Source organism: Aulonocara stuartgranti (genome assembly GCF_965226115.1).
Source record: "Aulonocara stuartgranti genome assembly, chromosome: 15".
Taxonomy (NCBI): Eukaryota; Metazoa; Chordata; class Actinopteri; order Cichliformes; family Cichlidae; genus Aulonocara; species Aulonocara stuartgranti.
In genome coordinates, this window is record NC_138951.1 from 14,814,650 (window position 1) to 14,830,757 (window position 16,108).

At 42.8% G+C, this 16,108-nt stretch overlaps 1 protein-coding gene and 1 long non-coding RNA gene across 2 annotated transcripts in view; one reads left to right on the plus strand and one right to left on the minus strand.

Moving 5' to 3' along the window:
* The window catches only part of LOC309689930, an 86,182-nt gene extending 70,074 nt beyond the window's left edge, over positions 1-16,108 (plus strand). Inside the window, exon 3 of the long non-coding RNA XR_014271560.1 lies at positions 15,939-16,108. This is a non-coding gene — a long non-coding RNA (uncharacterized lncRNA). The remainder of the gene's footprint in view (positions 1-15,938) is intronic.
* dusp10 (dual specificity phosphatase 10) lies at positions 4,322-13,966 on the minus strand. Its single transcript, XM_082506630.1, has 4 exons — positions 13,530-13,966; positions 11,626-12,455; positions 6,345-6,713; positions 4,322-5,049 (listed from the first exon to the last, which is right to left on the minus strand). The coding sequence occupies exons 2-4, from the start codon at positions 12,407-12,409 to the stop codon at positions 4,784-4,786; spliced, it is 1,419 nt and encodes a 472-aa protein (XP_082362756.1). The 5' UTR covers positions 12,410-12,455; positions 13,530-13,966; the 3' UTR covers positions 4,322-4,783.

Sequence of the window (16,108 nt, forward strand, 5' to 3'; positions counted from 1 at the left end):
TCATTTAAATCACCTTTCTTCCTCATTCTGATGCTCAGTTTGAACTTCAGCAGGTCATCCTGACCATGTCCATTTGCCTCAGAGTATTGGGTTGCAGCGATGTAATTGGCTCATTCGATATTTGTGTTAATGACCAGTTAAATGTTTTGTTCACAAAGTGGCCTGTGAGTGTAAGTAATCAATAGAGCAAGCAGCTGGATGTCTATACAACTCGCAGATAGTTATGAACATTAGCCAATTCAACTGGTCTCTCAGTCTGAAACTTGGCATCAAAATATCTGCCTGCTGCGGTCGTAAATGAGAAAACTGCATCAAAAACAGCAAAGCTGTGGGCCATAAAACCAAAACAGTCAGCTGCAAAATGCTAAAAGTCCTCATCTAGCTGAGGGGAGTGTCAGGCAAGTCAAATATTACACAGAAATGTGACCATTTTTTCATATAAATAGCTTTAAATGCAACATGAAACATCTGTCACAGATTTAATAACAAATTAATTTAAATGCCAGTAAAATATATTAGAAACTGGCTGTCTTTCATCTTAAGTGGCTGAAGAACTGTTGAGACGGTAAGGAGAAAAACATCCAGTACACCAAACAAAATTTCAAGCCTCCCTGTTTATTTCAAAGCTCACGAGTAGGGATTACAAAATTACAGTGCTTCAATTGCAACAGTTCAAGGAGTAGTAGGAGGAGAGTAGGAGAGATGACAGACCAGTCGAGGAATTTTGAGCAAGTCATGCAAAAAGGTGTGGGAGAAGGCCTCCGTTATAATAGCACCCTTTGTGGAAAAAATAAATCCATCTGTCCATAGGTCAGTGCAAAAATAGTAATGAATATATGCATACAAAGAAAATAGATATATATTTATATACTGTATATATTTGAGTGTTTACTATAGACACAAAGAAAGATATAGAGACTTGTAGAGTGAAGCCCATTGTCACCGGAGCCTGAGCCCAAAGCAGAGACTCTTAAACAAGTCTAGTCGTAAAGAGTGCACATCAAACGTGACAGCTTGATATTGTTCTAATACAGAACCATATTTCCGAATAAAAGGGAACAGACCCAAATGCCTTTTCGGAGCTGTCAGTCTGGCGATGACCTCTACAGAAAGAGCAATGTGAGAAAAAACAGACAGCACCATAATGACTGCGAGTGTCCCTCACAGACCAGGAGCACACAGCATGCTTCGTTTCCGATCGGAGAGCAATGTACAGTATGACGGTTACATTATTCAGTCAAATAGATCGTTACATTTAAACAAAAAAAAAAGCCATGTGCCTCTGCGATTGTAAGAATCAGCAAATGGGATGAAAAGGTATACTTTTCCTTTACAACAATGGCTCAGATAATAAGCTCTCTCTTTTTTCTTTTTATTTCTTTTCTCTTTTTATTGGCAAATGGTAGTCACCAAATATAAATGCACATCTACAAACGTGTGGTAAATGGTTATTATTATTATACCTTTTCATCATAATCAGATATTGTAAAGCACCAGTAGACACCAGTGACAACAGCAACAACAACAAAAAAATACATAGGACAGACATTTTTTTTTTAAACTTCTTTGTCGGTGAATCACACAAATCTCACTTTTTGAGGCTGCAAACTTGTTATTCATGCTCGAAATGTTCACAGAGACCTCGAAACTATCAAACAATAGCTGAAAACAGCCCGTTATATATTCGTTCGTTTTGCATAGCATGAAGTTTCACATGAGGGATTTTTTTTTCAAGCTTATTGTCGTGAATGTTGGTTTGTAAAGCCTTACTGAGTACACTGTATGCGTATTCACTTTGCTATGAAAACGTCTCAATCTTACCGGCTGAACTTTTTCTTCAAAACTGAATAAACAACAATGAAAAAAAACCTTTCGGGTTTGGTTTTAAGATATAATTTGCTTACAGTGGACTGCGAAGCAGATGTTTTTTCGACACTGATACTTAGCCCTGTGCTTCTTTGCATGCCTTTTATTTCATGCAGACAGTGGAGAGCTGAACAGAAACCAGAAGAACATTATGACTATAAAGAGAACTGGGACCGTAATTTGTAAGGAAGCTGCTTCAAATCAGCTCGGGAAGAAGGCATAAATCACTGGCTGTTTGTTTTAACTTCAGTTGAAAGATTACATGCTCTTTTATGTACTGGGAAAACTTTGAAAGCCCTTGGGTTTATCAAATCTAAACCAATTAGGTCAAAGACGCATGGTTTCCACGCGATAACAAGGCAATTTTTCTTTGTTTGAAAAGGAAATTTTAAATTTTCCAACAGTGTTGATCTGCTGAATATTTTATGGCTGTGCACACATTTAGCTCTAGACGAGGTCTTTAGTGACTGATCGGTTCTATGAGTGGAAAGGCTTAAACCGCAGCTCATCCCACCTGGGTAGGTAAATGCTTCCTTTTTTACTATGAGCACTCAACAGGTGAGACAATCGAATGCGCCAAGACAAATTAGGATGAATGCAAAATTCAGCACGTGCAGCGGCAACGCAGCAATCTACAACATGGATGAGAGCGAAGTCTACCAAGTAGAGTCTTAATATATTTGTTTTATGGGTCAGGGGTGAGTATATTAGTGAAGCAGGAAGTGCATATAATCGTGCCGAGCTCATTTACAATTAGATTTCCTTTCAAATGCCACCACTTGGTTGGACTCGCACAAAGAGCATTTTAACCTCCAGGGGTTTCTTCCTAAACGTCCGCACGTTGATTAAGAATGGCAGAAACAATCTTAGAAGAGTGATGTCTACGTAGCTCCTTTCAGACACTCACGTTTCTATTAATCTGACCGCTTTGCAACAGTCTTGCATGCGTCCTAACAGACAGGCGTGTTTCTCGTGCAACTTTGCGAGCTGCCTCAGCTCACCAGAGAATGCCCCGAATGTCAGAAAAATGGAAATAACATTTTATCTCACCAACTCAGCATCTAATTAACGGATGTAATTAAAACATTCCTCTATGATGCATTTGCTCTTCTCAATGAAAGACAGAGAGAGAGATCTCCTTCTCTGAGCCTGTGGCAGGGACGGGGCGCAGCACTCTCAGCAGCACCCTGCAGCACACACAGACGCGCAGAGTGATAGAGACCCTGCTCTTGGTGGCAATGGCGACGAGACGTTCAAAAGTGTGCCATCTCTCGATTAATAACTCAATGAGAACCATACCCGCCACACATGAAAGACGTGATCAGTGTGATCTTCTTCACTCTCTTTGGCCATGTCTGCATGAAGCGGTGAGAAGCATTAATTTAAAGATGTTATCCGAATGACAGAATGCCATCATTTATACAGGTTAGCGAGGCAACGTGAAGTCTCTCGTGTCTGAAAAGAGCTGAGACAAAGGAGCGGGGCAGTTTTGCCTGGGAGCTAACATTTGACCTCTGCGTGTTCTGCATTCGTGCGTACATGTTAAGAGTGCCATGCGCAGGCCCACTGGTGACGCATGAATTAAGGCATTGATAGAGGCGCTAGAGCAGCACGTGACAGCAGCGCTTGCCTATGCAAGGAAGAAGAGCTCACTTAACTGTAGCTTCGTGACAGGGAGTTGCACGAGATTAGACGATGGTCACGCTGCTACCACACCACCACCCTCACTGTCACATTAAACTGTAACCCACGAGTGCATGGTTTTTTTTTGTACCTCAACTTAACTTTGCTACCTTAGAATCGGCTGAACCATAGCTCAAAATATAGGGCACTGACAAGAACATAAGATGAGGCCACAACGGGGACTTAACAGTACAACAGAGCAGGCTCACGGATGAACTGGAGCGAAAAAAACGACTAGGAGACAGAAGCAGGCAGTGATATTCCTCCATTGTGTTACATTAAACAACTCCAGTAGCCCTGTTTGACAATATTCACTGTAATTTCAAAGTGTTCCTTCAACTGCCAGCAGCCATGCATTAAAAAAAAACAGAAAAGAAAAGCTCATATGGCTGTCTATTACTATGTATATTGCTAAAAGATATGCATATGTAGATGCAGGAATGGGGAATGAAGATAGTGAAGAAAACGCACTCAGTATGAATTTTGTTTCAGCGGACGAAAACCCCCATAAGCCCCCCACCCCACCCCCCATCTCCTACCTCTGCCTAAAATACAGCATACTTATGCACATTGAACTGAACAACAGTAATTTACATTAACATCAAAACTGTTGTTCAGCAAAGAGCTGGAAATATTTTTGTATTATCAAGTCCGATATATACACATAAGATCAAGGTCTCAGTTGCATTCCACTCTGAAATTATTGCACAGTAAGCCGCTGTGGGCTTGTCATGGTCACCCCCATAAACCCCTGTATAAAAATAAAACAACATTAACACACCAAACAAGTCTTTATTTGTTTTTTTTGTTTGTTTTTTTTGGACAGGCACTGCCGTGGCCAACCCCGCCTGAGTCTGCAAACATAAACTGTGTGCCACAGTGTGAGCTTTAAGAGTTTCTTCTGTCAATATCTACCCCTAAGCGCACAGAATCTCTTTTCCAAACAGATTTCCTTCTCCGTCATTTAAGCTCCTCTGCAGTCACAAGTGGAAAGCTCGCCACCGACCGCTTCCTGTCTTTCTAGCTCTCTCCTCTGGGACTTCAGCCAGGTCCAAACAGTGGGGATTTTTGGCATTTCTCTTCGCCACTGACCCAGAGCTTTGGCATTCTCAAGAGTCAAGAAAAATTCGGCGACTCTCACACTCCAAATTGGCTCAGATCAGCCAGTCTCCGCTGGCAGATGGAGACTTGGTACAAGTGCGAGCATTGGAGGGGGAGTGGTCGAGAGGTTAATCTAGACGACGGTTTCCACACCAATCAACTTTGGCGTGAGGATTCGTGGCGTTATTCCACTGTTGAGGTCGTCCTCAAACTCCAGCAGCTGGCCCATGAAGTTAAGGTTCGGGGAGATGATGGGCCTCCTGGTTTTGACAAACTTGTAGGCGTCCGTCATGGTCATCCAGGTGTGCTTCATCAGGTAGGCGATCACAATGGTGGCTGAACGAGACACGCCTGCCTGGCAGTGGATCAGGAGGCCCATACCCGATTGGTGTGCTTCCTCTGCAGAAAGAACATGGAAACAGTTAGCCCATGAGGAAGTCCAGTCATCACACATGATTGGATAATGAACCTTCCTTTGTGCCTTCAGGTGTTCAGAGAGTAAACCTTTCTGAACTTTAGATTATAAGGTTTTGTTTTTATCTACTTCAGTCTTTACACCGTGAAATGCTACTAGGAGCTACCTTTAAGGCTCTTTTCTGAACTGAGGGGTTTCTGTCATGTTTCAGGCCTTATTAGAGAACAAAATGACTAGATTTGCATAAGAAGTTACTGAGGATGGCCTCTGTCTATGCAGCTACCCTTGGAAAGACCCTGAATCTACTCTAATGGTCATCAAACCTCATCTTTATTGATATATACAGAGGTTTAAAAACTCGTCATTAGGGGTACGGGGCAGGTCGTCAAATGTCGTCTTTATGAGGAAAGAGTTAATTCTGCATTACAGCAGCACATCAACTACAGATCGAATTCACTGGATCCAACATGCCAGGACATGGAGCTCTTTTGAAACCTTCAGTTCAGCTAAGTGGAGTTTTTGATTGTGAGTTAGATCTAGGACCTTCCTCCCTTCAGGCAGCAAAGAAATTTCAATAGATCAGCTCAGACTATGTGAGCCATCCAGTTTAAACAAACTTTAGTCATCCATATGAGAAAAAAACAGCACTATTGTTTCCTTACATAAAATATCCCTTTGTGTTCCTAACATTAACATTTTTAATTGCGTGGAGGGGACTGGAGTATGTATAATAAGATAAGGGAGAGAAAAAAGGTGAATGAGTTCATCCTTTTTACAAATACTTCAACCCAAGACTAAACAAAAACTCTTTTGAATCCGTCTAACAATGCCGAATTTCTGAGGTTTTGTCTATAACCTTCAGAAAATAAAATGAATGCATTCAAAGGACGTGAGAGCGAGCTGCTCTAAACCAACTATTCCAGTGTCAGAGGGATGATTCATGACCTTTCCTTTTTTAACCAAGCGGTTCCTGCACTAGAATTTAAAGAAATAAGTGTGAGTCACGAGAAGATTTACAAGAAAACACACAAAAGGAAGTACTCATTACATACAGATTATTTTTATACTATGCGCGATAACCTCACATGACACAATGTGAGCTCTTGTAATGTAGACAGTTTATGAACCAACATTTTTGTTTGTTTAACTGCTGACAGCTCTGTGCAACCAGCAGTGAAAGTTTTATGTCATGTGACTTTTTAAATACGCCAGCTTCCCAGTGAGATGGCCGAGCTTGAGTCCAAATGTGTACTGTGACGCTAAGAGGTGATTTTCATACCAATGAATTCAAACGCCTCCTCAAAGTACTGCCGCAGGTTCTGCTTGTTGCTGTCGGTGGCAGGCAGGCGCTTGTAGACAAAGAGGCCCGTGTCATAGTGGTAGAGCGGCAGGTGGGTGGTTACATTTAGGATGTAGCCGATGTTCAAGCGCTGCAGCAGTTTGATGTCCTGAGCGTCGTGCTCGTTCCCCAGGTAGAGGAAGGGCAGGATTGGCGTCAGCTCTGCGTTCTCTATGTCCGGGGTGGAGGGCAGGGAGTGAGGTAGAGCCCCCGTCAGGCCAGCAGCTGCGCCCGTGTCCAAGCCTTCGTGAAGGTGCAGCGAGTGCTCACACAGGTTTTCATGGCTCTGCCTGAAGCTGCTAAGGCCTCCTGTGAATGGAGAGAGAAAGGCTGATGTAGGGCGGGTTTAATGCTTCAAAAAAAATGAGTTAAACTCTCAAACAACACTTTTTTCTTCAGTTTGTTTTTTCTAAATCCAGACTGGACCCTTTTGGTGTCAGCAGATAGAGCATGAAGATGACATGGCACGGGTTAAAGGCTCAATTCCCACAGGAGCGCAGTTTTGCTAAAAATAAACATGCTTATATGTCTGACCACCACATGAAACACGAAACAGCTAAGCAGGACAACCAAGCTTTGCATACACATCTGATAAAAGCAGATAAAAGCTCTGAAGCCCTGAAAACATTACAAACCCCAGACGCCACTGTTATATTTGGTTCTAATTTGAATGCTGCATTTAGATAATAGGAAGCCATTGGCCAAGTGAACTTGCTTTGAAAACCAGACCCAAAGTTGCCTGCAGGACATTTTCCACTAGCTCATGTACACACAGGCGCATCTGTTTACCTGTTAATGTGAAGGTAAATAGGTGCACTGAGTTTTAAATACACTATTCACTTTCACTTCACTTCTCCAAATAACCGGTTTGCACCTGTTTGCACCAGTGATACCATCAGCCAAAGGTTCCCTTCAGCACTGGAGCTCTGGGGAGGGGTCCAAGTATCAGTTCATGTATTGTTCACAGTGCAAGAGCTGACATAATGCCATGTGAGGTCATCGCACAACCATACAACTTCCCCTGTGGTGGAGAGCAGGTGACACTCCTGTCAACTGTCGGTTTCCATCGTGAAGCAGCCCCACTGTTAAACAAAGACATCACCCTAAACGTGGTATGATAGTCGCCAAGCCCTCATTATCATGGTAGTAATTACACTGTGGTAAATATAAGAAGGGGAAGTGTTCACAGGACCTGCAACAACAAGCTCAACGCTCAAACACCTTGGGGAATTTCCACTGAAATGGAGTTCATTTCCAGATTTTTTTTTAGAAAATGCCCAAAAGAGTGACCAATTTTAATAATAAGATGAATAATATTCATGATGTTAATGTTTTTATGGGCTTTTTCGGCGGTGCAGGTAAAGCACTTGTATCGGGTGTACAACTCTTGTTATATAGATTAGAGAAATCACAATATTTTACAATTATTTTTTTTAAAGCTATATTGTATCTGTATTTTATAGCCATTTAGAAAAACCTTGCCTAAAGAAATAAAACTATTAGGACATTTTTTCCTCTCACTGATTATTATCTCTCAACAGAAAGACTAAACACATATTTATATCAAGCAAACTTTATCATTTAAACATTCTCAAGAATATAAGCCCTGTTCTACTTTTAGCTCTCCTTTTGGTCTCCACCAGCTCATGAAGGAGTTATCCCTTAGCTGCTAAATGCACTGAAGCATGAAGACTGAGCATCAGAATGGAAAGGAAAGGTGATTTAAGTGACTCTGCACGAGGCATGGTTATTGGTGCCAGAAGTGAGTGTTTCACAAGCTGCTGATTTACTTTGATTTTCCGACAACTATCTCTCTGGTTTACAGAGAATGGTATGAAAAACAGACAATATCCAGTGAGCGGTATCTCTCTGACTGAAAATGCCTTGTTGATGCCAGAAGAAGAAAGACCGTACTGCAACAGGCAAAAATGAATGAAATACCCCTTTGTTACAACTGAGGTATGACGAACACCCTCTCCGAATGCACAGCATGTCAAACCTTGAAGTATGCAAACAGCAGCAGAAGACCACACCAGGTGCCACTCCTGTTTCCAGCTACAAACAGGAAACTGAGAGTACAATTTCCATGGGCTCCCAAAATCGAACAGATGATTGGAAAAAAACACTGACTGGTCTGATGAGTGTTGATTTCTGCTGCGGCATTCAGATGGCATGCCGAGAGTTTGGCATAAACAACATGATGGCATGGATCCTTCCTGCCTCGTATCAATGGTTCAGGCTGGCGATTGCTGTGTAATATCATGATGGATATGTTCTTGACACACTTTGGGCCCCTTAGCTCTAAGTGAGCATCATTTAAATACCACATCCTAAAATACTACTGTGAGTTGTTGACCATGTCCCTTAAGGACCATCTTCTGATGGCTGCTTCCAGCATTATAACGCGCCATGTCACAAAGCTAAAATCATGTCAAACTGTTTTTTTAAACATGACAATGAGTTCACTGTATTCAAAAGACCTGCACAGTCATTGGATCTAAAGCCAGTAGAGCACATTTGTGAGGTACTAGAACATGAGAGTCACACCATGGATGTGCAACAAATCTACATCAACTGTGTGATGCTGTCATGTCAATATGGACCAAAATCTCTGAGGAGCATTTCCATCACATTGTCAAATCTATGCCATGAAGAATGGCGGCAGTCCTGAAGGCAAAAAGGAGGTCCAGCCCAGTACTAGCAGGGTGTATATATATAATGGCTGTGTATCATAAATGGGCGATCGTGGCTCAAGAGTTGGGAGTTCGCCTTGCAATTGGAAGGTTGCCGGTTCGAGCCCCGGCTTGGACAGTCTCGGTCGTTGTGTCCTTGGGCAAGACACTTCACCCGTTGCCTACTGGTGGTGGTCAGAGGGCTCGGTGGCGCCAGTGTTCGGCAGCCTTGCCTCTGTCAGTGTGCCCCAGGGTGGCTGTGGCTACATGTAGCTTACCATCACCAGTGTGTGTGTGAATGGGTGGATGACTGGATGTGTAAAGCGCTTTGGGGTCCTTAGGGACTAGTAAAGCGCTTTACCTAAATTTGAAAAATTCCAACCTGTAATCTGACCATTTACTTTTACCTCTACTGCGCAGAGGTAACTCATTATTATTATAATAACAGCGTTCTTTTGAGTAACCTTATTGGGAAGCTGATTTCAGTTAAACGTCAAAATAAAGCCACATTACGGAAGCATTAGGGAAGGTTAAAGGGAAAGCTATCCATCACGAGTTGGTATAGACCAAAATTAACACTAAAACAGGGGTATTAATGTGCAGATGACAGCGTTTCAGAGTCGCTTTCCCAGTTTTAGAGCAAAAATTCAACAAAGGCTCTAAAACATTGGGCGATATACACATTCCTTTGCACACAAAAGCAAAATATTTAGCTGTAAATAAAAGCTGCCTCTATTGCAATTTGTTGTGACTCTATTATTACTCCATTAAACATTAGTAACAAGCAAATATCTGCCATTTTAATCTATATTTGGGAAAAACAAATTTAGCTAGCCGCACAATGCAAATGAGAATGTGAACAATGCAAATTAGTTCTGGCTCAAACTGAATAAGCATATTTTTATTCTCAAATTCAGCTTTCATAGTAAACCGAGAACAGCAGAACCCCCAGAAGAAGCACGGTGCCGTGAGATGAAGTCTGCCAAGTGTGACTGTCTGTCATTATCTGCGACTAAAACTGACAAAAGTGAAAAACACGAGAAGTGTCTCGATCACTTTCATAAGCCACTGGCTCAGTTCCTGTTCAGAAGCTACCGCTTCTGCCTCGCAAGGCCTCTCGCACCACAGACCTGCTTTTTTCCAGCCCTTACCCTAAACCCTCCAACACTACTGACATGCTGTTTATGGCAATTCTGACGGATTAGGTGTAACCTATATCTGCTTTTAGCTGCAGCGGGGCAGGGGACAGAAGATCTTGTGTTTCCAGTGAAGTAGAGACACACACCGTGGCCATATTTACAATAAATCATGATGGAGACATGTTTGGTAGCTCTAAAATAACAGACTCTGGCTAAATTATTCAACAGCATTTGCACAAGTATGTTCCAGATGTGTTATTTTTACTGCTGCCTGAAATAACACATTTCTACAAATAATTTAAGGAAGTAAAGAATAATGATGGCTGCACATTACAGCAGCAAAGTCCTTACAGCAACAAAAAAAATGTTAACGGTTTTTAGTGAAATATTACATAATATAAAACATGCATGTATGCAGAATGGAATAAAGGCTCCAGGCAAGAATGCACATGTGACGAGAAGGCAGAAACTAGCCATCGCCGATGCTGATAAAAGTAGAGGAAAGTGAGCCTGTGCTATTTGATCCCCTTTAGCAGAGAGGATGCTCGCATTTTGCAAGAATTAAACCAGAGGAAGAAAGAGCAAGACAGTCTGCCTGTTCCTCCCACTGAGGCAGCTTCAGACAGACACACGTGCAGGATGAGAGACTGAGGAGAATCCTCGTCTATCAAAGTACACAGGAGGACCAGAGGAACAAGTGAAAGCAACAGACGAGAAGAGACGAGATCAAGGTGCTGTGATCTTACGGCTAGGCTGTGACTGGGAGGCATACAGGAACACTCGCAGCCCAACCCCCAAACCCACCAAATACGACATACTTCTCCAGCTTCAAACACACCAACCAAAGATAGAAAACATGGCAATGACCCAGGGACTGCTATCTCACCAGGCTGCCTTATTTAATAACAGCTGCTTCTAGCTCTCTGCAAAAAACAGAAAAATAAAATAAAAGGGGAAAAAAAAGGTGAGAGCGAGTCATATAGAAAGCTCTTAAAGAGCGTGTGCATAAGTTTATGCATGAGCGCGATGCAGGCAGTGGATGCAGAAGCTGTTATCTGTGGTGTTATAACTGCTGTGAGGCTTAAGTCCACAGCTCACTGGGTGATAAAACTAAAACGCTGTGGTGACAGGCAAAAAGAAAGAAAGAAAATCAGCTGGCCCGAACAATAAAGACAAACGTTTAGGAGGCTTTAAACACACTATTATTCTACCACATTTGTTTCATGTTAGTTTATATTGCGACTAAGCTTCTAGCGCTGATTAAATCAGACACTTGCTACAGAGTCCCTCCAAAGTCAGGCTAAACCCCATGAAATTGCGGTTTCTACCCCCTTTTTGTAAATGAAAGCCCTCATTAGTTGCTTGTTTTTCACTTATCTCCCACTTTGATGCTTCTACTTCAAGTGTTACCTTTGAGGATGATTGGGTCCTTGCCCTCCCTCCTCAGTGATTCCAGGACCACATGTAGAGGCTGAGTGGATGTCAGCCGGTTCGGGTCTGTGGTGCTCTCATCATAAACCACAATCTCTTTAGAGAAGATGCCCTTAAAAGAGTCCTTGCCCTCACGGCAGGAAATGAGGTCCAGCACAGTGATCTTGCCCTGCTGCAGCCGTCTCCGGCTGATCTTGTCAGAGCAGTTGATGTGCACGGCCCCCCGGATGTGGCTCTTGTTGTACTCCATGAAGGGCCGGCAGTCAATGATGACCGGCACGGGCCCCACAGGGTGACCCATGGGACAGCAGGTTATCCGCTTGGCCAGCTCATTGGGGTGGATGACCCTCACGGTGGCTAGGGCCTTCGGTGTGCCAGGGGCGAGACTGGGGGCACTTAATGCTTCATGGCTGCTGACCATTGGGGTAGGGGGCCCGGCGTAGCTGAGATTGGGGCTACTGGCGCTCACCTGGCTGTGGCTGAGGCTCTGGCTGTCCTTCTCATAGGTTGTGACAGAGCAGCAGCTGGCACTGCTGCATCCACACGACAATGAGCGCGTGGAGCCCTTGGATGAGGGCATATACGTTACAAGATTGGCCGTCGCCCGGATCTTCACCACGGTGGTGCTGATTACGGTCTTGTCGATGCTGCTGGTGGTGATGGAGTCCAGGTAGCTGGTGTCCAGGCGTAGTTGGAGTTCCTGAGGTCGGATTGGCCTTGGCAGCGCCACCACAATTCTGTCGTCGAGGGGAGATGGAGGCATGGGGAGACCGAGGACTGGACTTTCACGGAGAACTCAACAAGTCGCTCTGTGGAAAGGATAAGTTTTTGAATTAATCCCGGCTGCGAGAAGACGTCCCCTCGTCTGTCTGAACACCATGCAAACTAGGAAACGGCTGCAGAAGCCAAATATTAGTAATGTCAACACCTGCAGGGCGACACCCAAGTTGGTGGGAAAATTTAGGTGTGACAGACCGGCCACTAATAATAAACAGTTAAATCATCAAGACTCTCCTGTAACTGAATCACTGTTGGGTGTAATTAATATGAATCATCCCCCAGACACCGCACACACGTGAGTGATGCTTAATTTTTCATCCCAACTCTGGTGTGGCTGATTCAAAAACAGGAAGAGGTAAAGAGAGAAAGAAGAAGAAAAAAAGATAAAATACTGCATCAATGCTACGCTGCAGTTTTGTCTCACCCAAATGGAAAGACGGGGTACCAAAAAAGAAGGGTGGCATTTCCTTTGGATCAGAAGCCTGAGCATTTTAAAAGCATGTCATCTTGGCATATTATGTAAAGACACCCGCCGAGCTTTGCCTGTCCCGGCCGCTGCCATCCTTTATGCACGGTGCAGGTTCAGCAAAAGCAGAAATCATTCATGGCCAAATTCATTGAAAAAACCGGCATGAGAACGTGCCGAGAATGTGATATGGCTTTCAGGAGGAGACTAACTGATCAGATGAGCTGCAGACTGAAGGAAATCCAATTTCACACCACCGCCGTGAATAATTTCTAAAAAGATTAATACGGGATGACTGATTTAAACAAAAAAAGAAAAAAGAAAAATAAAGAAAAATAAGGTACAGATTGTAACTTTGCCGCATTTGTCAGGACTGAAGCCCATTAAGCCTGCGGGGCTTATAAAATAAGAGAGAATTTATAATACACACACACACACACACACACACACACACACACACACACACACACACGCACACTATATATATATAGAGGGATAGATATATATACTCAAAATGGTTCCAGCAATTGAATATTCTGCTTCATTAATTATGGAATCGCGTGAAATCTCTATGACCGTGCATTTCAAGAACAACTTGTGCCACTGATTCCCAAACTTGCTCTGCGTTTCTGCTTACCGGTGAGTGTCGCGGTTGACCGTAGACGGATTTATTATCTCCGCTCCCCGACAACGTGGCCTCCATTCAGTCCGTCCCAGTGTTGTGGCTGGGCAACATTTTTTAGTACTTTTACCCTGCTGTCCAGAAATAATATTGAAGGAAGTCTGCCAGCCTACAGAAGTCGCGCAGTGGGAATGACGCGAGTACGAGCCAATGCGCGACTTCATTAATATTACATCTGATCCTCCTCGTACATCCAGGGCCGGCCCTGCGGTGGGAGGGATTTGGACGAGCTGCTTGCCTCTCTCTGTGGCTGGCTGAGAGGGGAGGGGGAGCGGTTGTCGCTTCAACGGCCTCCGGTCCGCGCGTACAGATGATGTCACTGGCAGCCAATCAAAAGTCTCTCCAGGAGGCTCGAGGAAGAAGGCAAACAGCATTAATTGAGCTTTATTGGAGTTTAATAGAGTGTTTAAACCGTAGGAAAAGGAAAAGCTGATTCTTTTCTCAGATTATAGTGTTTTATAGTGAAGAGCCTACTGAAAGAGAGGTTTAGGTTATGCCATAACATCATTTTTTTTTCCTTTTTAAAATTTGTTTGCTGTGTTGCTTCAGTTTTTAATTGACTTATGCTTGTTTTGTGTGTTTGATAGAAGTATTTTACTTTATATAATTTATTTTAAAGCCTATGTGTCTCATCATTTGTCTAAAATCTACATTGAGCGACCGCTTTGTTAGGTTGGAACCTCTTTTTATCTTCAAAACTGTCTTAAATCTTTGTGGCACAGACTTAACATGATGTTGGAAACATTCCTCTAAGATTTTGGTCAGTTTCTGAAATGCTACCATCCCACACCAGTTAAATCACATTTCTTCCCCATTCTGATGCTCACTTTGTACTTCAGCTAGTTGTCTTGGAAGGATTGGCTAATTAGATTAACACATTAATGAGTCAATAATTTCACTTTTATTTTAGGTGTGTTAAATATATTTTGATGTTGTACTTACGTAGAATTATAACTGACTTAAGTTAAGAATCTAAATATTTCTTTCACTGATTTTTAAAGTTAATGAGAAGCTGTTTTTAGGATCTTGTGCCCCTGTCATGTTTCACACACACTGTCTATAATGAGGGCACAGGGTGTCACATGTGATGTATTTCAGATCAGATGTTCTCATTTCTGGTGGGGCCCCCTGTGCCATCCCATTTTAAAAATCCCAATAACGTCCCTGCCGTGATGGCTGTCTGTTCAGCTGTTTATCACATAATTTAATTTAAAAAATACACCCAATCCTCCACCTTCCCTGTGTCGTAGGGGTGTGTATAACTTAACGTTTATACGAATAACTTTCCAAAACCAACAGTTTGACAGTACCACACAGTTCCTGTTGTGATTAGCCGGCTGTGGTGGTAATAAAGCAGCCAGTTTTGTTTTCCATTCTGCATAGAAGTATTTCTGCTAGTTTTCATATGAAAGTGCAAAAATATAAATGTCTTCCTGGTGAGACAGACTGAAGACGTACACAGTTAGACCAAAATATAAATAACACTGCATCTTCTCACTGATCTCCATTGTGGTCAGTTAACCTCTCATATGAAGTGTTTCGTTTTCTAGGAAGCCCCGCCCCTGCAGTAGACATTTAAATAACAAGAACAACACCTGTTTCCTACTGCAAGTCATGATGTCTGTTTTGAAAAAAAAAGGCCTATTGCCAACCCAGAAAGGCTTAAGCGAATGCTACACAACTGCCAGAACTGGTTTACTGAAACAGAGAATGAAAAGATAGTTTGTCCACGTCTTGGTTTAGATCTTCATTGTAAAAAAGAATGATACATTGTTTCTTTCTTTAGATTGACACATTGTTCACCATCGTCTTCCACCAAACATTAATACAAGTCACAGTATCTTTCACATCTTTATTGAAAGTACTCACTGAACTGTTGAAAGTGCCACAGGATAAAATAAGTGCCTCTAAAACCTAGATTTAACAGCCTTTTTGAGCCTCCTATAGCACCAGTAATCACATACAAAGACAACAGCGTAATTTTAGGCCCTTCTTTTTTACATAGCTGCTCCCGAGTAGCCATAGTCACAGCATGTTGGTCATAATTGGCTCAAGCCCAATCAAGTTTAAGCACTGGGCCTCTCCAAAAGTGTTTTTAAGTTTTCTCTTAGATCAGGCACTACACTATGACCACCTTGCCTAATACCTCGTTAGTCCACTTTTTGTTGGCAAAACAGCCGTGACCTATGAGGCCTGAACTGCAAGATGTTAGCAACACATCCTTTCGAGGTGGGTTGTTTGTCCAGCACATCCCACAGACGCTCAAGTGGATTGAGAGCTGAGGAATTTGGAACCAAAATCAACATCTCAAACGCATTGCTTTACTCCTCAAATCATTCCTGAACCGCTTTTGCTTTGTGGCAGGGTGCATCATTCTGCTGAAAAAGACCACAGCCATCAGGGAATACCATTTCCATGAAATATTGCACATGGTCTGCAACAATGCTTAGGTAAGTGGTAAATGTCAGAGTAACATCAATAAGGTTTCCCAGCAGAACATTGCTCAAAACATCACACTGCCTCTGCCAGCTTGC

Bases quoted from the DNA above. Each gene is read 5' to 3' on its own strand.
- dusp10 (XM_082506630.1), bottom strand. From the start codon at position 12,409: ATGCCTCCATCTCCCCTCGACGACAGAATTGTGGTGGCGCTGCCAAGG. The intron at 6,714-11,625 runs GTAACACTTGAA...CTCCATTCACAG, and splicing joins GGACCCAATCATCCTCAAAG to GAGGCCTTAGCAGCTTCAGG. The intron at 5,050-6,344 runs GTATGAAAATCA...TTCTTTCTGCAG, and splicing joins GGAGGCGTTTGAATTCATTG to AGGAAGCACACCAATCGGGT.